The sequence below is a fragment of the Mustela nivalis genome (genome assembly GCF_964662115.1).
Source record: "Mustela nivalis genome assembly, chromosome: 18".
In the NCBI taxonomy this organism is placed as follows: domain Eukaryota; kingdom Metazoa; phylum Chordata; class Mammalia; order Carnivora; family Mustelidae; genus Mustela; species Mustela nivalis.
This window is the reverse complement of record NC_139037.1, coordinates 43,596,564-43,618,859: the sequence shown is the minus strand read 5'-3', so window position 1 is coordinate 43,618,859 and position 22,296 is coordinate 43,596,564. Positions and strand designations below refer to the sequence as shown.

General features: G+C 39.7%; 1 protein-coding gene across 7 annotated transcripts; it reads left to right on the top strand.

Annotated features, from left to right (window-relative positions):
- The first annotated feature begins 1,231 nt into the window (after window positions 1-1,231).
- Window positions 1,232-20,850, top strand: LOC309852403 (uncharacterized protein). 7 transcript variants are annotated; one of them, XM_082708889.1, is made up of 8 exons: window positions 1,232-1,313; window positions 6,763-7,271; window positions 9,933-10,019; window positions 12,665-12,717; window positions 14,429-14,497; window positions 14,677-14,803; window positions 15,111-15,206; window positions 18,590-20,850. In XM_082708889.1, exons 2-8 carry the CDS (start codon window positions 6,962-6,964, stop codon window positions 19,783-19,785), a joined length of 1,938 nt encoding a protein of 645 aa, XP_082565015.1. In that variant the 5' UTR covers window positions 1,232-1,313; window positions 6,763-6,961; the 3' UTR covers window positions 19,786-20,850. The 7 variants fall into 7 exon arrangements, with proteins under 7 accessions (XP_082565015.1, XP_082565018.1, XP_082565016.1 ...); XM_082708890.1 differs by lacking the exon at window positions 1,232-1,313 and adding an exon at window positions 8,136-8,203 and having other exon boundaries at window positions 7,186-7,271; window positions 9,964-10,019; XM_082708891.1 differs by lacking the exon at window positions 1,232-1,313 and adding an exon at window positions 8,155-8,203 and having other exon boundaries at window positions 7,209-7,286; window positions 9,964-10,019.
- Window positions 20,851-22,296: the final 1,446 nt, after the last annotated feature.

Sequence of the window (22,296 nt, the reverse complement as noted above, 5' to 3'; positions counted from 1 at the left end):
TGTGTGGGCTGGGATCAACCACCTCTATAAAGGTTAGTCTGCGAGGCTGGGGGGTGCTGGGAGTAGTAGGAGGAGTCAGAATAGCTGTTAGGATAGCCGTTAGAATAGCTGTTGGAATAGCCGTTAGGGTAGTCTTTGGGAGAGTCAGAGGATCGTGGTCCTCCCGGTCATCATAGTGGTAGGCTGCAGCACCAGGTGAATGGCCTGGCCACCAACAGCCTCTACGCCAGCAGCCTCTAGCCACCACCAAGCCCCCGCCGGCCAGGAGCGGCCTCGCGGGTCCCCACCCCCCCAGCCCAGCCGTGAGCAGCCTTGCCACCCCAGGCCGAGGCGCCGCTGCAAGCGGCCTTGCAGGAGCGGCATCATTCTGGGGAGCGGCCGATCCGGGGAGCGACCTTGTCAGCAGCGGCCTGGTCCTGGGAGCGGCCTTGTCCAGAGTGGCCTCTTCTTGGGAGCGGCTCCAACCGGGGAGTGGCCTCGTCCAGAGCGGCCTCATCCAGAGTGGCCTTCTTGGGAGTGACCTTGTCATCGTCTCTTCGTAAGAGATGGCCCCTACCAGTCAGTTTGATTTTTGATGCTTGGCCCGAAATAAAGCTTTGTTTGATTGTCGCTTTGTGTCAGTCTCGCTCCTTTGATCTCAGGGACCCTAACACCTACTGCATATGTTCACTCCCCCCCCCCCCCCCATCTAAAGCAAGAATCAAGTAGATGTGGCCCAAGACAACACAGACTAGGCTGTTCTCAAGCCAGAACTGGCTGCCGCTAAGAATGCCTGATAAAAATTTCCCGCAAAAAACCATGCCCAAGCCTCAGTCACACTCCTCCCATCAGGAGAGGAGGGATATCAGAACTGACCAGAATCTGTCCTGTTACAGGGATCTCTTGGGACAGAGTATTGGAGTCACAGTGGCAGTCGGAGGCACTCCATAACCATACACGCAATGCCACGGTCACGGTAACAATCGCACACTCACCTCGCATACACACACGATACCTGTACCGTCAGAGGCACCGCGCACTCGCAGACACGGTTTCTCGGAGATAAACCATATCGAGGATGCACACAGTCATACCAGCAGAGTCATGGGCTCCACGCACCTACACACACATACACGCAGTCGCACAACGTCACAATCATACACCCACCACGGGGACATGGTGATTGTCAAATGCAACGTCACAGGAGCCGCGCACCGTCACACCCAGCCACCCACATCCACAACCTCTAACCCTCAGCCCGCTAGCGGCCTGAAGCTGTGCACCCGCTCTGTTTCCACGCGGGGTCAAGTTGCCTCACCTCAAGCCACCCCGGGGTTAGTTCCAAACTAGCCCAGCTGAGCGACGCTTACTGCAGTCTCCTAGGACTCTCGTCAGGGAGGTTAAGGTCCCGCCCCCGTGGGAACAGACTCAGAGCTGACGCGGAAAGTTGAGTAGGGCCGCAGGACCTCTGGGAAATGTAGTCTGCAGCCAAAGTACGCGGGGAAAATGGCGCCACCTGGGAGGGATTTGAATTCCTGTCCCCACGCTTCAGGAATCTCGGTCTAGAATCCGAGCGAGGCTCCCAGGCGTGGCCCACTCGCCTGAGTATGCGAGCTTCTGCATCAAGAAGCAGGAAAGAACTCCCAAGTCCCTGAAAGAACTTGATATGGGAAGTTGCAGAGCTATCTGAAAACTGTGGTCTGGAGATGAGAACACCAGGAATCTGGTGAAAGGGACTTTGTAGTCCACCGAGTGTGGGGATGGGACTTGGCCTTACTAGAGGTACTCAGAGGTTGATTTCCTGGGTAGGCATTTTTATGGTGGCTGAGATGTGTGGTTAGTCAGGTGGGTGATAAACACTTGGCATTTCAGACCCTGTTTTTAAAAAAATGGCAACACAAAATTCAACTGAGTCAATTTGAAGATTTGATTGGCTTTATTGAATATTTTATCAGCAAAAGATAAGTTTATTTAGAAATGAAAGACAATCACAAACCAAAGCGAAACCGTTACGCAAGGCCAGGAACAAAGGAGAGGTGGTGAGCTTTTTTTAAGGAGAAAAGAGTGAGTTGGGAAGGCTGTTATAAAAGTCCGTTGGAGAAACTGGGAATTAAAAGTATGGTGGCTTCTCATTGGGCTGAGCTGTTGCCCTGGGGATAAGGAAAGTCTGTTCCTTGGCTGGAATAGCTGTTTCTACGTGCAAGGTCAAGACAGTCTCTGACCCTTGGTCTGCAACTGACTACTAATGCTAGGGCAGCAGTGTCCCTGCCTAAACCTCCTGAATACATTTTAGTTAGGTTTCCCATTGCTAATTTTCACAGAACCATTCATGAATTGGGCAGCATCCCCCCCAACAAGTAAATAGGAACTCAAAGGAACTGTGGCAAAATGGAAGACATTTATAGGACGAAAGGGGGAAAGATAAAGAAAGAAAGGATTACCTCATCTTCTTTTGGCTTATGTGGCAGATTACCTCATTGGTGCTGACGGGAAAACTCCACAGACTGACCAGTTAAGACTATATTCCCTCCTAGGGTTTGGCGCTCAGTGCAGTGTCTGCTTGAGAGTCTCTTCTCCATTGGCAACCCTCCCCTCCCAACTTGTGCTCTCTCTTGTAAAAAAACAACCTTGATATAGTCAAGATACAAAACATGCCCATTCCCCTAAGGATCTTTCATGTTTTCCTAGTCAGACTTTTTCCCCTCCCAACTTCACCCCCTCTTTAATCCCTGATACCCACTGCTCTTCTCCATTTCTCCATTTTGTCATTTGAAGATCTTTATACATAAAATGGAATCACACAGTAATCTTTTGTGCTTTTTTTCCACTCATAATTATATATTTATACAGACTGTTGTGTGAATCAATAGATAATTTCTTTTTATTGCTGAGTAGTATTCCATGGTATGGCTATACCACATTGTAACCATTTATCATTGGAGGATATCTGGATTATTTCCAAATTTTGGTTATTATGAATAAAACTGCTTTATTCATGCACAGAGTTTTTAAATGTGTTATGAAATATACATAATATTTGCCATCCTAACTTTCTGTAAGTGTACAGTTCAGTACTGGACCACTCTTTTACACCATACCTAAAAATTAACTCAAAATGGATTAAAGGCTTGAATATAAAACCTGAAACTATAAAAATCCTAGAAATAAACAGAGCTGTTAGCTCTTGACATTGGTCTTGGTGATGATTTTTTGGACTTGACACCGAAAGCAAAAACAATAAATAGACTACCTCAAATGAAAAAGCTTCCATACAGCAAAGGAAACCATCAACAAAATGAAAAGGCAACCTACTGAATGAAAGAAAATATTCGCAAACTTCACATCTGATAAGGGATTAATATCCAATATATAAAGAAGCCATGTAACTCAATAGTAATACAAAAAAATTTCAATTAAAAAACGAGCAGAGGAACAGAATAGACATTTTCCCAATGAAGACATACATATGATCAATAAGTACATGAAAATATGCTCAACCATATCAAGGAAATGTAAATCAAAACCATAAAAAAAAAAAAAAAAGAAATAAAGGGGCGCCTGGGTGGCTCAGTGGTTAAAGCCTCTGCCTTCAGCTCAGGTCATGATCCCAGGGTCCTGGGATCGAGCCTCACATCGGGCTCTCTGCTCGGCAGGGAGCCTGCTCCTCCTCTCTCTCTCTCTCTGCCTGCCTCTCTGCCTACTTGTGATCTGTCTGTCAAATAAATAAAAATCTTAAAAAAAAAACCCATAAGGAGATATGCCCTCATACCTGATACAATGACTATTATCAAAAAAACAAGAAATAAGCATTGGCAAGGAAGTGGAAAAAAAGGAAATTTTATGCACCATTGATGGGAAATGTGAATTGGTTTAACCACTATGGAAAACAGTATGGAGTTTTCTTAAACAATTAAAAGTAGAACTACCAGATGCAATTCTACCTCTGGGTATTTATCTGGAGGAAATGAAAACACTAACTCAAAAAGATTTATGCACCCCATGTTCATTGCTGCACTATTTACAAGAGCCAAGACATGGAAGCAATCTAAGTGTTCATCAATGAATGAATGGGAAAAAAAAATGTGGTATATTTGGAAAGTGGAATATTATTCAGCCACAGAGAAGGAAATCTTGCCATTTGGGACAGCAGTGCTGGATCTTAAGGGCACTATGCTAAGTGAAATTAGGCAGAGAAAGACAAATACTGTTTGATCTCACTTATATACAGAATCTAAAACAAAACAAAACCCAAATTCATAGGTACAGAGAACAAATTGGTGGTTGCCAGAGGTGACGGATGTAGAATGGGTAAAAAGGGGAAAGGTGGTCAAAAGTCCAGTTATAAATAAGTCCTAAAGATGTGATATACAATATGGTAACTATAGTTAGAACTATTATATTTTGTGTATTTGAAAGTTGCTGAGAGGATAGATCTTAAAAATTCTTATCACAAGAAAAAATTTGTAACTATGCGTAGCGATAGATGCTAATGAGACTTGTGATTATTTTACAATATATACAAATATTGAGTTCTGTTGTTGAAAAAAATCAGTTGTATTTATATACATTTGTAATGTACAACCTGAAAATGAAATGAAAACACAATTTCATTAACAGTAGCATCAAAGTAATATACTTAGGAATAAACTTAACAAAAATGTAACACTTAGAAAACCACAAATCATTTGGTTAAATAAATTATAAAAGTCTTTTAAAAATTTTTATTTATTTGACAGACAGAGATCACAAATATGTGGAGAGGCGGGCAGAGAGAGAGGGGGAAGCAGGCTCCCCACCAAGCAGAGAGCCCAACGCGGGGCCTGATCCCAGGACCCTGAGATCATGACCCAAGCCGAAGACAGAGGCTTAACCTACTGTGCCACCCAGGCACCCCAAATTTTAAAAGTCTTAAGCAAATGGAAAAACATCTCGAGTTTACAGATAGGAAGACTTAATATTGTTAGGATGGTAGTACTCCCCAACTTGATCTATAGATTCAAAACAATTCCATCAGAATCACACATGACTTATTTGTAAAAACTGACAAGCTGATTCTGAAATTCATATGCAATTGCAAGAAACCTAGAAGAACCAAACCAATCTTGAAAAAGGAAAACAAAGTAGGAGGACTCCTACTTCTCTATTTTAAAGTTACTATAAGGACAATCACACACTATGATATTGGTACAAGGATGGGGATGCAGATCAATGGAATATAATTAAGAATTCAGAAATAAACCCATACATCTATAAGATCAATCAATATTGACGATTAAGTTGAGAAATACTGAGCAGGCTTTTAAATAAAAGTGCTGCAACAACAGCACAGCCACCTGCAAAGAATGAAGTTGGGCCCTTATCTCTCATCATTTACAAAAATTAACTCAAAATGGGTCGAACTGCTAACTTCAAGAGCTAAAAATTTTTTAAACGTATATTTTGCTAGTTAACATACAGTGTAATATTGGTTTCTGGATTAATATTCAATGATCCATCACTTACCTATAGCACCCAGTGCCCATCACAAGTGCTGTCTTTAATACCCTTCCCCCATCTGGTCTATCCCCTACTCCCCTCCCTCCATCAACCCATCAAACCCCCAAAGGATACTTAAGTGTTGGCTGAACCTGGTATGAGTAGAAGAGGGTGAAGGAAATAAAGTAGAATAAATAGGACTTGATGGAAGAAGAGTTTCATGAGAATTATTTAGGACAAGAAAGAAGAATATGGATGCAGCTATTACAGAGATGAGAGTAGAAAAGGACTATGAGGAAGAGAGTAAAATGTGAAATAAAATGGTTGGTTATGAAGATTGTATGCTTCAGATTATGACAAGCCTAAGATTCAAATTCCAGTCCTGAAAATCACCATCTGTGATCATGAACTAAGGACATGTGCTCTATCCACAACATATTCTACATCATCAAAAATCTTGATAACAGTATTTTTTTCAGGAGTGCCATAGGAGGGTCGTCCATGTCAGGAAGATCAAGGAAAACACATGTAAAGCTTACACAAAATAAGTCCTCAAAAGCTATTACATTAAGCACTTACCAACTCATTCTTTGAGGCCAATATTAAACATAGAGTTACTGTATGACCCAGTAATTCCACTCTTATACATACACCCAAGAACACTAGAAATGTATATTCATGTAAAAATTTTGTACACAATTGGTCATTGCAGCATTATACACAATAGCCAAAAGTAGAAATAATCCAAATGCCTCTAAATAGATTAATGGACAAAGAAAATGTGGTATACCCATACAACAGAATTTGTTAATAAAAAATACATGCCACAACACAGATGGTCCTTGAAAACATTATTCTGAGAGAAGAAGCCAGTCACAGAAGACCACATTGTATTTATAAGAAATGTTCAGAATAGGCAGATCTGTAGACACAGAGGGTAAATTAGAGTTCCTTAGGGTTTTCAGGGTTAGGACAAATTGGGAGTGATTGTTGGTAGGTATAGGGTTTCTTTTTGGGGTGATAAAAATATTCCTAAATTAACCAATGTTCCTAAATTGCCTCACCTAGAACAAATTGACTACCCCTGCAGTTTCGCCAATGATAAACCATAATCACCCTGGTTTTCTCCAATGGATTTTCCCTCAAAATAACTTTCCAACTTCCTCCTTTTCCATGAAAGAGTTGTTTCTCTTCTTTGTTAGCTGGACTTGTCTACCATTTTAGCCGAGGGTTCTCCTCCTGAATTGCAATTCTGTTATTCCCAACAGACTCATTTTGGTGGTAAAATAACTTACTTTTATTTTTAAGGTTAACAGATACAAGTTCCAGAAGAGTCTTGGGTGGGGCTCCACTCTTCACTGTGGACAAGCTTAGTGCAGTCACATAAGACAAGGTCGATGGAAGTGGCCTCACCCTTTTCACCTCTAGACTACATTTCCCAGAAGTTCTTGCGGCTCTGATCAACTTCCGTGGGAACGCAGCAACATTTTTCTATTTCTTTAGAAACATGTGGCTCCTAGGCACTAGCAGGGCCCATAGAGGGAGCTTATCTCCAGGATGTGTGGGCTGTCTCTCCTGGGAACCTGGCTCGGAGACTGCGCGTGGATCTAGAAGACCCCTTGCAGCGATCTGGAGATGGGAGTGGGGGTATCGGCTTGGCTCAGGCTTATGCGCCCGCAGGAAATCCAAGCGCCAGACGCCATCTTGTCTGAGCCGACCTGCTTCCGGACTACATTTCCCAGAGGCCTCCGGAGGAATAGGGCCGCTCCTTCGCTCGCTTGCCCGATCCTCGGCCTCCCGGCAAGGGGAATTACAAGGTGAGCGGCCTAAGCGTTGGGGGCTCGACCAGGCTGCGCAGGTGCATCCGTGGGTTGGGGAGGAGCAGCCTGAAGGGGCGGTCTGGGCGGGTCTGAAGTCTCAGGCGCATAAGAGTTCGTCAGACTGGGGGAAGAGAGCAACAGGGTTCCATGTGTGCGACCGTGACCTTATGTGACCGTGCGGCGCTCTGTGTAGGGGTGTGATTGTCTGTCCCTGTAGTGGGTGTGTCATTGCGACTGACCATGCGCGAACCTCTGTTTGCAGGTGTGGCTGGATATCCCTGTTGTAGGTGTGTGGTTCTGTGACGCTCCGTGTGTGTAAGGTGTGGCTGTCCCCACCGGTCGTCTGTGAGTGTATGTTCGTTTTGTGTGACATTGTGTGTACGAGATGGGGAATGTAAAGAATCTGTGATTATGCGGTCATGAGTGTTATCTGAGTGTGTGTGTGTGTGTGTGTGTGTGTGTGTGGTTTTATTTGTATGAATGTTAGCACGCTGAGCCTACTGGATGTCTGACTTTATGAGGACGTGTGAGTATGAACATGTAACTTTTTGTGACACCGTGTGTACAGTTGGAGGGTGCCTGTTATTGTTCCCAGGGTGGCAGTGTGTGTTGTCCCAGTAGTTGTGTGAGGTCCAGAGAAGATTTTGGTTCTGGACAGCAGAAATTTCTTTCCTTCTGACATGCTCAGACAGGAATGCTCTGAACAGCCTAGACTCTGACCTCTCTTCAACCCTCCTCTCCATGGGAGGGGGGGGGGGCTGTGGTGGAGGGAGTAGGTGTGAATCCAGAGCTACTACTTCTCTGGTCAGTCTGGGCCACAAGAAAGGCCTGGCATCTCATGATTCCTTTCTCGTTCCTCAGCTCTGCTCTTCTCAGTTAGGTCTCCAGAGAAAGAAGGAGGAATGAATGTTGAGGAAGCCAAATAAAAGGTGCTAGGGGGTTTCCTTTTTAAGCTTTTCTTCTGGGTGGCATTGTTTAATGTGGACTCAACTATGTGACCTGGACAAATTTCCATTAAAGAAAATGATAGGAACCTCAAGGGGTGGACACACAAATCCCAACAGTTCCCTTCATTTTTTTCTACATAGTGTTCACTTGCTAATTTAGAAAATAGCTCAATTTCTCCAGTGTATTAAGCTTGTGCTTCTTTTTAAACATGCACATACACACATACATATGTACATATGATTATTTTAAAGAATTTGGAAAATGGGAAGTTACAGAGAGCAAAATAAACTCCTGCCACCCAAATACAACCATTGCCAATATATTGATCGATTTCCTTCTAACACATTTCATGTGTACAGTATACATTATTTTCAAGATCAGAATCTCAAAGCATTTATCATTTCATATTTTATGTTTTCACTAAAATTTATAGCTATTATATAATTAATTTTTCCTTGGTTAAAAATTCCTGAATATTACATATTTCCACAAAAGTGTTTAAAATATAGACATACAGTTTAAGAATTATAAAGGAAAACACTATATAATAAAAACTTGTGTCAGCCCTCCAGAAGCCTCTGTTCTTCCTGTCCCCAGAATAAACTTATTCTCTTCACCTCTTTAGGTAACCCTTATTCTGACTTTGGTGAATAATGTATTTTCTTGTTGTGTTTCAAAAAAAAAAATCAAACAGTTTATCATATATTTACACATCCATAAGTAATATAGTTTTGTCTTTTATAGAAATTAAATTGTTCTGGGTAATATTGTTTTGAGTCTTGTTTTTTTACCACAATATTGCATTTTTTAGACTTATCCTTATTGTTATAAACCCCAGTTATATATTTGGACATTTGTTTTTTCTTGTTTTGGGTTCACTTAAAAGAGTTGCTCTAAACATTTTTTAAAAAGATTTTATTTATTTGACAGAGACCACAAGTAGGCAGAGAGGCAGTCAGAGTGTGGGGGGGGGGGAAGTAGGCTCCCCACTGAGCAGAGAACCTGATGCAGGGCTGGATCCCAGCACCCTGATGTGTCCTATCCATACGATGGAATATTATTCAGCAATAAAAGGGAATGAAGTTCTGGTAACATACCACAATATGAATATACCTTGAAAACATAATAAATGAAAAAAATCTAGTCACAAAAGGCCACATATCATATGATTCCATTTATATGAAATGCTATACAAGTCAATAGAGGCAGAAAATAGATTTGTGTCTGCTTAGGGCCGAGGGAGGAGGGGAAAAAGGAGATTGCCTGTTAATGGGCTTTCCTTTGTAGAAGTGAAAATGTTCTAAAATTAGATCATATGGATATAGTAAAAAAAAAATAGAATTTATGTATTTTAAGTGATTGACTTAGATAATATGCAAAGTATATCTAAGTAAAGCTATTTAAACAAAAATCAAAGCTAACCTAAAATTAGTGGAGGAGAATCTAGATAAAACCACGTTGGCCATGACCTGATAATTATTGAAGCTAGTACATGGAGGATTTTCATACTGTTTAAACTCTACTTTTGAGTGTGTTTGCAGATTTCTGTTATTAAAGGGATCCATTTCTCTAGAGCTAAGGCCTTGGACTTCTGGGGTTGAAGAAGTAGGATTTATCCCATACTCCCACTGACCACAGTTATGTCATAAGACCTGGAGTGATCAGCTGAAAGCCAGTGTGGTTTTCTAGAACATTTCTTTGCTTCCCCAGTCTGCTTTCTCAGACTACTATCCTTTCTCAGGAAAACAGCCCCAAGAAGGATTCATCCTCTCCTGAATACTGAAAGCCATGGCCCAGGTGAGTTGATGCTTTTTTTCTTACCTTCCTGACATTTAGTTTCAAAAGGAAAGGAAAAAAATTTTCTAATGGTCATGTGACTATTTGTTTTCCTACTCCTAACTTTTTTTTTTTAAGATTTTATTTATTTATTTGACAGAGAGAGATCACAGTAGACAGAGAGGCAGGCAGAGAGAGAAGCAGGCTCCCCGCTGAGCAGAAAGCCCCATGCGGGACTCGATCCCAGGACCCTGAGATCATGACCTGAGCCAAAGGCAGCGGCTTAACCCACTGAGCCACCCAGGTGCCCCACTACTCCTAACATTTTTGACTATCAGGTTCCCTTTTCCCCTTCAGGATCCTTGGTCTCCTTTCCCCCTCACTCTAACCAGATAATACATCATCATTCTTAAGTGCCCTCTTCTTTTGACCCAGCATTAATATTTTCCTCTGGCATCTCTTTTCTCAGCCCTCTCCCAGGAGCTATGATGGAAAGGAAATGAATTCTTTTTTTTTTTTTTTTTAAGATTTTATTTATTTATTTGACAGAGAACACAAGTAGGCAGAGAGGCAGGCAGAGAGAGAGAGAGAAGCAGGCTCTGCACTGAGTAGAGAGCCCGATGCGGGGCTCGATCCCAGGACCCTGGGATCATGACCTGGGCCGAAGGCAGAGGCTTTAACCTGCTGAGCCACCCAGGCGCCCCAGGAAATGAATTCTTATAAAAAGAAATGAGAGTAGTTTTGTAGAATGAACTTAGTTTTTCCAGTGACTTGAAGAGATGGAGAAGTACAAGTTGCTTAGGTGGGAGCAAGCACGGGTTTGTTCTACGGATCGGTATTTACTAGTCAGATAGAATAGGAAATGATGTTGATAGTTCCAAATGTTCCAAATGCGACACCTCCTGGTTTATGAGCTTGGAAGATTGTGGTCTCGGTAGCTGATCCTATAGGTCTCTGTGACTTTTAGGGCATCCATGAACGAATTTCAATTTAAAGTTGAACAGGAAATGTGGGTCATGAGGAATTTCCATATGACTCACCAGTTTGTTTGTTGTTGTTTTTAATCTCAGAAATAAAGATACTCCCTAAATGGAGATACTTGCATCTCTTTTAGCTATTTACAATAGAATACATCCATATTTTAATGAATATTCCTATATTGCTATCTTGATTAATCAAATTTTTCGACATTTTGTAGTTATTTTTTTGCAAGGTATGTGTGCATTTAGATTTGCTATATCACACTCTACTTCCTTATCCCACAACAGTTATATCACAATTTTGTTTAAAGCAATGCTATTTGTGTGCTTAGATCCTTGCAGATATTCTATTCTCTACCAACCCCCTTTAAAAATTTTCATAATAATGAATTTCAGACATAGGAAAGTGGAGGAGTTAAGAACTCCCATAGACTTACCATTCAGCTTCACCTCCCAGTCAGTCTTGTTTCATTTATACTGATACCTGTTTCTTCCTTACACATTACCCTGCCCTCACTCCTATATGCAGGATTATTTTGAAGAAAATACAAATTGTATTTCTAAAAGATAAGGATTATTTTTAAGAACAACCATTATGCCATTATTGCCTCTAGAGAAGTTAGAAGTAATTTCTTAGTATCATCAGTATCTAGCCAGTGTTCAATTTTTATAATCGTTGAATTCTTTAATTGCTTATTTGAATTAGAATCCAAATAAGGACTGTGCACTGCAGTTCACTGAGGTCTTTTGAATCTCTTATTTTGTAGGTACCCCTTCCATCTATTTTCTTTCTGTGTATGTTTTTGTTAGAAAAGGAAAAAAAAAAATGGTTTGTTGTCCACTCTTCGGATTTTGCCAATTGCATCTCTGTGGCATCATTTAACTGTTTCCTGAAAATTGGTAGTTAAGTCTAGATGCTTGATCAGATTCAGTTGGGATTTTTTTTTTTTTTTTTTTTTTGTCATGAGTATGTCATAGGTGGTGATATGTGAGTCTATCAGGAGGCACATTATATCTAGTTCTGTTCCTTTTTGTAATGTTACCCACCATTGATGGTTACTGTCTAGACTAGAGGTTGCAGAATGATATTTTAATTCTGTCATTCCTCCTTCATAGATTAGGTGAAATTCTCTTTATAAATTAAAACTTCCCATCAACTGTCTGGTTACCCTAAAGGATAGTCTATCTAGGAAAGAATATTTGAATAATGAGTTAGTTTCTTAGAATCCTAAAAAGGTGACCAGAAGATAATTTTAATTCATTGTTGTTACTAGCTCATAATTTAAATATTTTTTAATCTATAGGTCCATTATATTAGATCCTTATATTATACCGTTTTTGGCCATAGAGAGGCTCTTCAAGTTGGTGCCTGAGTCCTTATAACATAATTCTAATAGTTTTTGATAGCTCTCTTGCTTTCTGATACAATAGAATAGTTCAGACTCATCCTGTGCTTTTCTGACTCAATCCTAAAATCATCTCTTTCCCCAAAGGACCTTGGTTCTTTTCATTTGAATATGATACTTAAGGACAACAATGTAGACACTGGGGTGTTTATTTGTACTGGATAAATTATTATTTCTAGGCCTTTTCAATAAATAGAGTCAGGAACTTGTTTGTTTTCAATATAAAATAAACTGATTACCCTTTTTGTTCAGTTAACATATAATGTTATATTTGTTTCAGGTGTACAATATAGTGATTCAGCAATTCCATATATTACTCAGTGCTCATCAAGATAAGTGTACTCTTAATCCCCTTCATTTATTCCACCCATCCCCCAACAACCTCCGCTCTAGTAACCATTTGTTTTTTCTCTGTGGTTTAGAGTCTTTTTTTTTTCTTTTCTCTTCTTCTTCTTCTTCTTCTTTTTTTTTTTTTTTTTTTTTTTTTTTTTGGTCTCTCTCTTTTTTTCCTTTGTTGGTTTGTTTCATTTTTAAAATTTGGCATATGAATGAAATTATATGGTATTTGTCTTTTTCTCTGACTTGCTTATTTTCCTTGGATCCATCCATGTTGTTGCAATGGCAAGATTTCATTCTTTTTATGGCTGAGTAATATCCCATTGTCTATATAAATACCATACCTTGTCCCTTCACCTATCAATGGACATTGAGGTTGCTTCTATAATTTGGGTATTGTAAGTAATGCTGCCATATAAACATAGGGGTGCATGTATCCCTTTGAGTTAATATTTTGTATTCAGTAATGCAATTACTGGATCATAGAGTAGTTATATTTTTAGTTTTTTGAGGAACTTCCATACTGTCTTCCACAGTGGCCATACCAGTTTGAATTCCCACCCTAGCGCAAGAGGATTCATGTTCTCCATGTCCTCACCAACACCTGTTGTTTCTTGTGTTGCTGATTTTAGCCATTCTGACAGGTGTGAGGTGATATCTCATTGTGGTTTTGATTTACATTTCCTGATGAACAGTGATGTTGAGCATCTTCTCATGTATCTGTTGGCCATCTGTATGTCTTCCTTGGAGGAATGTCTGTTCATGTCTTTTGCCCATTTTTTAAAATTGGATTATTTGTTTTTAGGATGTTGATTTGTATCAGTTTTTTATATATTTTGGATATTAACCCTTTGTTGGATATGTCACTTGCAAATATCTTCTCTCATTCTATAGGTTGCCTTTGCAAACTTTGTTGATTGTTTCCTTTGCTATGCAGAAACTTCTTATTTTCACGTAGTCCCAATAGTTTACTTTTTTATTTCCCTTGTCTCAGGAGACATATCTAGAAAGATGTTATAGCTGATACCAGAGAAGTTACTGCCTGTGGTCTCTCCTAGGATTTTTATGATTTTAGGTCTCATGTTTAGGTCTTTAATTCAGTTTGTTTTTGTATATGGTGTAAGAAAGTGGTCCAGTTTCATTCTTTTGCATGTCGCTATTGAGTTTTCCCAACACCATTTGTTGAAGAGACTGTCTTTTCCCCATTGTATATTCTTTCCTCTCTTGTCAAAGATTAATTGGCCACACAATTGTGGTTTTGTTTCTGGGCTTTCTGTTCTGTTCCATTTGTCTATGTGTCTATTTTTGTGCCCGTTCCATACTGTTTTGATTATTACAACTTTATAATTTAACTTGAAGCCTGAAATTGTGATAACTCCAGTTTTGTTATTTTTTCAAGATTGCTTTGGCTATTCCAGTCTTTTGTGGTTCCATACAAACTTTAGGAGTGTTTGCTTTAGTTCTGTGAAAAATGCTGTTGGTATTTTGATATGGATTGCATTAAATCTGTAGATTGCTTTGGATCCTACAGACATTTTAATGGTATTTGTTCTCCCAGTCCATGAGTATGGAATATCTCCATTTATTTGTCATCTGCAATTTCTTTCATCAGTGTTTTATAGTTTCCAGAGCATAGGTCTTTGGCAACTTTGGTTAAATTTATTCATAGATTTTCTTTAAGATTTTATTTTTGGATGTATTCTCTACAGCCAACATGGGGCTCAGACTTAAAACCCCAAGATCAGGAGTCACATGCTCTACCAACCGAGCCAGCCAGGTATCCTCTAGAAATGTTATTATAAAATTAATTACTCCTGCATCTGTTTTTAAGATCCAAAGATACTGATTAAGAGTGATACAATACAGTCATTCATTTGCTTTACCCCACAGTACAAGTGCAATAGTCTCTGATTATTTCTTTTATTACACAAGTAATACATATGTTTATTGTTTCAGGGATCAGTGATGTTCAGTGATGTGTCTGTAGACTTCTCACAGGAGGAGTGGGAGTGCCTGGACCTTGGTCAGAGGGACTTGTACAGAGATGTGATGTTGGAGAACTATAGCAATCTGCTGTCAATGGGTAAGGGCTTCTATACCAGTAATTTAGAGTTCTCCTCTGGCATGTTTCTTCCACAGTGAATTTCCCAGCTGCTTTTCAAGTTACCGGCTGAATTTCTGCTCCCTATTCCCAAATAAGTGGTTTGAGCTGCAATGCAAAGGAAGAGTTGGAAATGGGCAACTCCAGTGACTGTGGCAGAATCTTCGACCTCTTTCTTTGGCTGTTCCTGTAGTGGCATCTCCTCTTTGGTCATCAAGGGACTGGATCTGATTTCTGGATCTGGTTTACCCACAGCGTAACCATGTCCCATATCTTTTCTTGTGAGCAGGACTTTACATTCCTAAGCCTCAAGTTATCTCCTTATTGGAACAAGGAAAAGAGCCCTGGATGGTTGGCAGAGAGCTGACAAGAGGCCTGTGTTCAGGTGAGTGAGAAGCGATTGGGTAGGAGCAAGGCACCACAGGTAAACCCAGCACTTTTGAGGTGTTGTCTAGGCTTGTGGGAAAAAACCAAGTCCTCTTAGAATGAGTTTACAAATGACCCATTTCATTCCTTCTCTCACTTACTACTCTTTCTGCTACTCTTCTCCAACAACTGCCATAATTTCAAATAGGAGGGGCTCTTCACTTCCCCTCCAATAAAACACTTTTACCCGGGGCACCTGGGTGGCTCAGTGGGTCAAAGCCTCTGCCTTCCACTCAGGTCATGATCCCGGGATCCTGGGATCCAGCCCCGCATCGGGCTCTCCGCTCAGCAGGGAGCCTGCTTCCTCCTCTCTCTCTCTGCCTGCCTCTCTGCCTACTTGTAATCTCTGTCAAATAAATAAATAAAATCTTAAAAACAAAAACAAACACTTTCACCCATATTTTAGATTCAGTTCCTTGCTGCTTTCCTTCCTCTCACCTGAATGGTTTGTGTGTATGCATGCCTGCACATGCGTGTATGCACTGCCCTGCCTCCAAGTGCTGGTCTTCGTGAATATTACTTGCCAATGACTTGTTTTATCAGTTGGTTGTGCATTTTTCCTTTACCCAGTGTTTTTCATTTACTGATTTGTGCAAGGGAGCCTGCCAGGTGCTGTTGTTTGCTAATCATGTCACCTATTAAGAACTTGGGAGTCGAAAAGTAGTGCTAAAATATATCCATGAATAGGGGGCACCTGGGTTGCTCAGTCAGCTAAGCGACTGCCTTTGGGTCAGGTCATGATCCCAGGGTCCTGGGATCAAACCTCACATCGGACTCCCTGCTCAGTGGAGAGCCTGCTTCTCTCTCTCTCTCCCTCTGCCTACCTGTGCTCACTTGCTCGCTCGCTCGCTCTCTCGCTCTCTCTCTGTCAAATAAATAAAATCTTAAAAAATATATATATATATATATATATATATATCATGAATAATTTCCACCAAGTAGAGTCTAGTAAAGAGAATCAGGGAGCTCAGAGGGAAGTCAGAGGCTCAATATGCAGAAGTGGAAAATCTGTACTGAATGAATAGTTGGGAGGCTTGCAAGTGATTGCGGTCACCTCCTGTGATGACGATGTTGGGGAAAATGAAAAGGCCTATAATGGAAATGAAGAGGTGGCAGAGAAGGCGAGAAGGCGAGATTTAGGATAAAGTGTTACCTTATCTTAAATGCTCCAGAAGAGCATTACTATATAGTAAGTATTGGTCCCGGTGCTGGGATTACAGCATTGAATAAAACATTCAGAGTTTTGCTCTGGTGGAGCCTGTGTTCTAGAGGGTGAGGGAGAAAAAACAGATATGTTTTTAATGTCAGATAGTGGGAAGTGGTATGAAGGGAGGTTAAAGAAGGCCTCTTTGATGAGGTGATAATTTAACCAAGACCTGCAGGAAGCGAGTGAACAAATGTTGTTAAGTATCTGGTAGAAGAGATTCAGGCAGAAGGAAAAGGAAGAACAAAGTCCCCGAATGAGGAGCTTTTTAGCTCTTACCATTGTGACTGGAACGGAATAAGCAGAGGGACTTGTGGGAAAGGAGATCAGCAAAGTAGCAGGATGTACGTGTGTTTGTGTGTTTGTGTGCTAGGTGCATGTGAGAGGTGGGGTGTACCTGCTGATGATTTGGGGTCCTGTGGGCCTTGGCTATGGGCTTTGGATTCTTTTGAATAGAATTTAGGGCATCTGTGAACTTGGATAAGAAGAAAAAAATACATCTTTATATTTAGTAAACTCAAACTGAAAATTGCATATCTTCCTACTGTGGTGTTTGGAACAAACCATAGCAGTATTAGTAGTTCCTGTGACTTTGACATGAATGGAAATCACAGACATTTTCATATCGTCTTACTGTTAATGTAGACATATTGAAAAATAATTCATGCTGTCAAGTATTTCAGAATTACTGTAGTAGTAGGCCCAGTGCTAGGTCTTACAATTTAATGTATTAAGAAAACTCCAGGGTGTCTGCGTGGCTCAGTTAGTTTTGTCTACCTTCAGCTCAGGTCATGAATCCAGGGTTCTGGGATCGAGGCCCACATCAGGCTCCCTGCTAAGTGGGGCATCTGCTTCTCCCTCTCCATTTGCCCCCCACTCCCTGCCCCACCACTCATGCTCTCTCTCTCTCTAATAAATAAAATCTTTGAAAAGAAAAGAAAACTCCAGATGGAGGGAAGATCCCCCTGTAAAGGCCCTTCTAGGAGGGGAAAGCTTGATGTATTTGCAGAACTGAAAGAAAGTGGGGTTACTGGGCCAATGAGCAAGCAAGAGTGGAGTGTGAGTCAGTATTGGAGATGAGTTGGTCTTTACCAGTGAGTGTGAGGAGTTTGGTTTCAAGCAGTGGAACACCAGGCCACGTTAATTTGGGTTGCCAAATGGATTAAAGAGTGTGAGAACTTGGTGGGGAGATGGGTTGGGAGGCTACTTCAGTGGTCTGAGTAAGAGATGATTCTGGTTTGGAAAAGAGGCCATTGGCAGTAGACATAGAAGAGGATAGTTTTACAGAGGTTCCATGCCCTCTCCCTGTGGAGTCAAGTTATATCACCTTCCTGGCGCATCAAGTGTGTTCACCAACCAGAAAGTCTGAGCTTTGGTGTACAGAGTTTTTATTGGGATTTAATCACACTGGCATGACTGAGTGTGTCATTGGCCACTCAATCTCTGGCTCTTCTCTCCTCCGCAGAAGTCCAGTAGCTGTAAGTCCCAACCCCCTAATAACATGCTGAATCTTTCTGGTGACCAGTCCTACAACTATCTAGGTATTGCCATGAGTCACCTCATTAGCATAGCAAAACCCAGTCCTATCACTCAGGAAATTCCAAAGGTTTTTGAAGCTCTGTGTTAGAAACCAGGGACAAAGACCAAATTTATTCTTTATCATACTGCAGAGCCCAGAAATCTTCCCCAATGTGTATTTGTTCCTCTCAGGAAGCCTTTAATAGAGGTCAGGAAATTATCCACTTTTTGTGGTACATATAGTATGATGGTTTCTTACGTGTACATACATGCATGCTTATATACATGTATGTATGACTTGTAATCTTTTCATATGCCCAAGTATTGTATGTTTACTATCCTTCCCTTCTGATTCTGATGCACATCAATATTTGAGAATCATTGTGGGTTCCTTTTTCTGTAGTCTCCTCCCTCACAATCTGCATTAGATCTCATTAATTTCAGTGCGTTTTGGGGGTCTCTTTTCAGATTAAACAGATGTACTTGAGAACTGTATGTCATTTACTGTGAAATACTGTTTTCACTTTAATTTTCCTATTTCTATTATAAAAGTTTAACTTTTCCCAAATGGGTGGTGGGAGTAGGGCGGTAAGAATATTTACCATTTCATTTTCTTTCAGATCTGGAATCAATGTGTGAAACCAAGTTACTGTCTCTGAAGAAGGAAGTTTATGAAATAGAGTCATGCCAGAGGGAGATAATGGGACTTACAAAGCATGGCTTTGAGTACTCCAGTTTTAGAGACATTTTGGAATATAGAAACCACTTTGAAAAACAACTGGGATATCAAAGTGGGCATTTCAGCCAAGAAATACTCACTCATGAATACATGCCCACATTTATTCAACAGACATTCTTTACTCTACATCAAATAATTAATAATGAAGAGAAACCCTATGAATGTAAGAAATGTGGAAAGGTCTTTAGTCAGAATTCACAATTTATTCAACATCAAAGAATTCATATTGGTGAAAAATCTTATGAATGCAAGGAGTGTGGGAAATTCTTTAGTTGTGGCTCCCATGTTACTCGACATCTGAAAATTCACACTGGTGAAAAACCCTTTGAATGTAAGGAATGTGGCAAGGCTTTCAGTTGTAGCTCATACCTTTCTCAACATCAGAGAATTCATACTGGTAAGAAGCCCTATGAATGTAAGGAATGTGGGAAAGCCTTTAGCTATTGCTCAAATCTTATTGACCATCAGAGAATTCACACTGGTGAAAAACCCTATGAATGTAAAGTATGTGGGAAAGCCTTTACTAAGAGCTCACAACTTTTTCAACATGTGAGAATTCATACAGGTGAGAAGCCCTATGAATGTAAAGAATGTGGCAAAGCTTTCACTCAGAGCTCAAAGCTTGTTCAGCATCAGAGAATTCATACTGGTGAAAAACCCTATGAGTGCAAGGAATGTGGCAAGGCCTTTAGTAGTGGCTCGGCGCTTACTAATCATCAGAGAATTCACACTGGGGAGAAACCCTATGATTGTAAGGAATGTGGGAAAGCTTTTACCCAGAGCTCACAACTTCGTCAACATCAGAGAATTCACGCTGGTGAGAAACCCTTTGAATGTCTTGAATGTGGGAAGGCCTTTACTCAGAACTCACAACTTTTTCAACATCAGAGAATTCATACAGATGAAAAACCATATGAATGTAGTGAATGTGGAAAGGCCTTTAATAAATGCTCAAATCTTACGCGACATCTGAGAATTCACACTGGTGAAAAGCCCTATAACTGTAAGGAATGTGGAAAGGCATTTAGTAGTGGCTCAGATCTCATTCGTCATCAGGGAACTCATACTGATGAATAATAAAAGTTAAAGCTCTTGTTACCTAACTGATATTTTAAACAACAACAACAAAAAATCATGTTTGGTAGTTACACTTTCACTATTTTTTGTTTTTAAATTTTATTTCGTATTTCTTTTTAATTCAAATGTATTTCAGTCTAAGTTATGAATTAAGATTCTAAATTGACATTTGCCCATCCCATGTCCCCCAATCTTGTACTAAGGACAGTTGTTCAGTAATTATTTTCTTGCCCCTTATTTTATTTTACCTTCTTGGTGAGACATTCTTGTTTATATTTGCTTGAATTTATTTTTCTTCTCTGATCTATGTGTTTGTGCTTACACCAATATCATGCTGTTTAAAATTGTGTGACCTTGTATTTTTTAATTGTAGAATTACAACCTTGTTTTTGAAGTCAGTATTAATCTTTCATTTCATTTCACAAATGAAAGATTCTGAATCTTTCATTTCACAAATTTGTATTTTCTTACATAAAACGGAAAATCAGAAAACCAGCAACTAAAAACCAAGATTAACAGTAATCATAGCAACTATCAATGGCTACTCTGTAAAGATGATAGAGCAAACCTCCCAGATTCTGTTTTTAAAATCATGGTATGCATGCGTGTTATCCCTTCACCTGTTTTTATATCATGCCAAAAAATATGGTTGCCATTTTAGTAAATACAGATTTTTTAAATGAGTTATATATACTTAATTACTTTTCAAAGTGACTTTATTACTCGTGTTCTATTTGCATCTAAATGTTTGCAGTTATGAAGTATGTCCTGATTTTTGACCTTTGAATCTTTCTTTCTTTCTTTTAAAACACCTATTTCAATCGCTGAAATTATGCACATTTTCTCCCTGTAAACTATTTTGTTCCTTTTTATCCACCCCAATCTCATGCTAGAAAGGTAATTAACCAGTTATCAATGTGTTTACGTCTAGTTTTTGTTTTTACTTTTCACTTTTATATGTTAGTGGCATTTTATTTCTTATGTATTATTAAAGATAATCATGCTGTATGTGTGGGTTTGTTGTGAGGATTCAATGAATTAATAAATGTAAAGTGCTTAGAACTATTCCTATTGCATAGTAAATGCTTAGTAAAGTTGTCCACTGTGTTCCTTGGTACACTCATTTTCAAGTTATCTTTATTATTTGTAGAGATTACTTTTTTAAAAGTTTATTTAAGGGGCGCCTGGGTGGCTCAGTGGGTTAAGCCTCTGCCTTTGGCTCAGGGTCCTGGGATCAAGCCCCTTGTCTGGCTCTCTGCTTGGCAGGGAGCCTGCTTCCCCCTCTCTCTCTGTCTGCCTGCCTCTCTGCCTACTTGTGATCTCTCTCTGTTAAATAAATAAATAAAACTTTAAAAAAGAATAAAGTTTATTTAAATAATCTCTATACACTATGTGGTACTTGAATTCATGACCCTGAGATTGAGAGTCACACACTCTTCCAACTGAGCCAGCCAGGTGTACAATATTGGAATACTAGAATATAAAATCCTTTACTCAAATCCTATTTGTGTAAAGGACTTTAACCATGTTGTTTACCTTTGTCTAAGAGAATTCCTAATGGAAAAAAGAGATGAATGTAATGAGATATAGGAAAGGTTTTCTCATCACTCATTATTCAGCATGAAATTTTAAAAGAAAAAAAGAATTTGTGGATAGTCTTCCTTCAGACTCCATCTTCTATGCCTGCACAAGATTAATGCCAGTCTGAAGCCCTGTGAGTATGACGAATAGTTGAAAGCATAGCTGTCAAAAAACAGGAAGAGATAAGAATATGATTCCTAATAATTAGTTCCTCCCAAAACGGAAAACATACAGGCCACAATATTTGACCAGAATGGAAGAAACCATAACAACAGGATAGCCGTCAAATATCTGAATTTTAACTTAGTGCTCCCTATTGATTAACATGGGTTAGGGAACTAAGTCCTTAATGTACATATTATTTAATGTGAAAATGCACACAATTGAAAAACCTGTGAATGGCATGTTGTATTGGAAGTTTTATAAACCATTATGCATGTATATATTCAAATGCTAGAGGGGTCATTACTAAACATAGAACTCAAGAAGCTTAAATAAGCAAAAACAAGTCTAAAATTTGAGTAGAGAAAGGCATTCTTAGTTATGCAGAAATAAATGAAAAAAGTCGACAAACTGAAATAGAAAATTTGATTATTTGACAAAAAAGTAGACATTTTAGTCACTTGTGTGGGGAAATAAGGATGATAGATGAGCAATACTGTGCAATTGAAATGACTACATATTTTAAAGGACTTTATCTTTCTGGGTTATGACAATGTTCTGAGATTTGTGGTGTATGGTTGTACAACTTTGTGAAGATACCAAAAACTACTGAACAGTATACTTTAAAAGGGTGAATATAATAGTATATGAATTTTATCTCAAGGTAAAATACTATAGATATTTTTATACCATATGTGAAAATCTGGACAAAGTATGGGGATTTTTATAAAGAAATTGAACTGACATCAGAATTGACTAGAGCAGGGT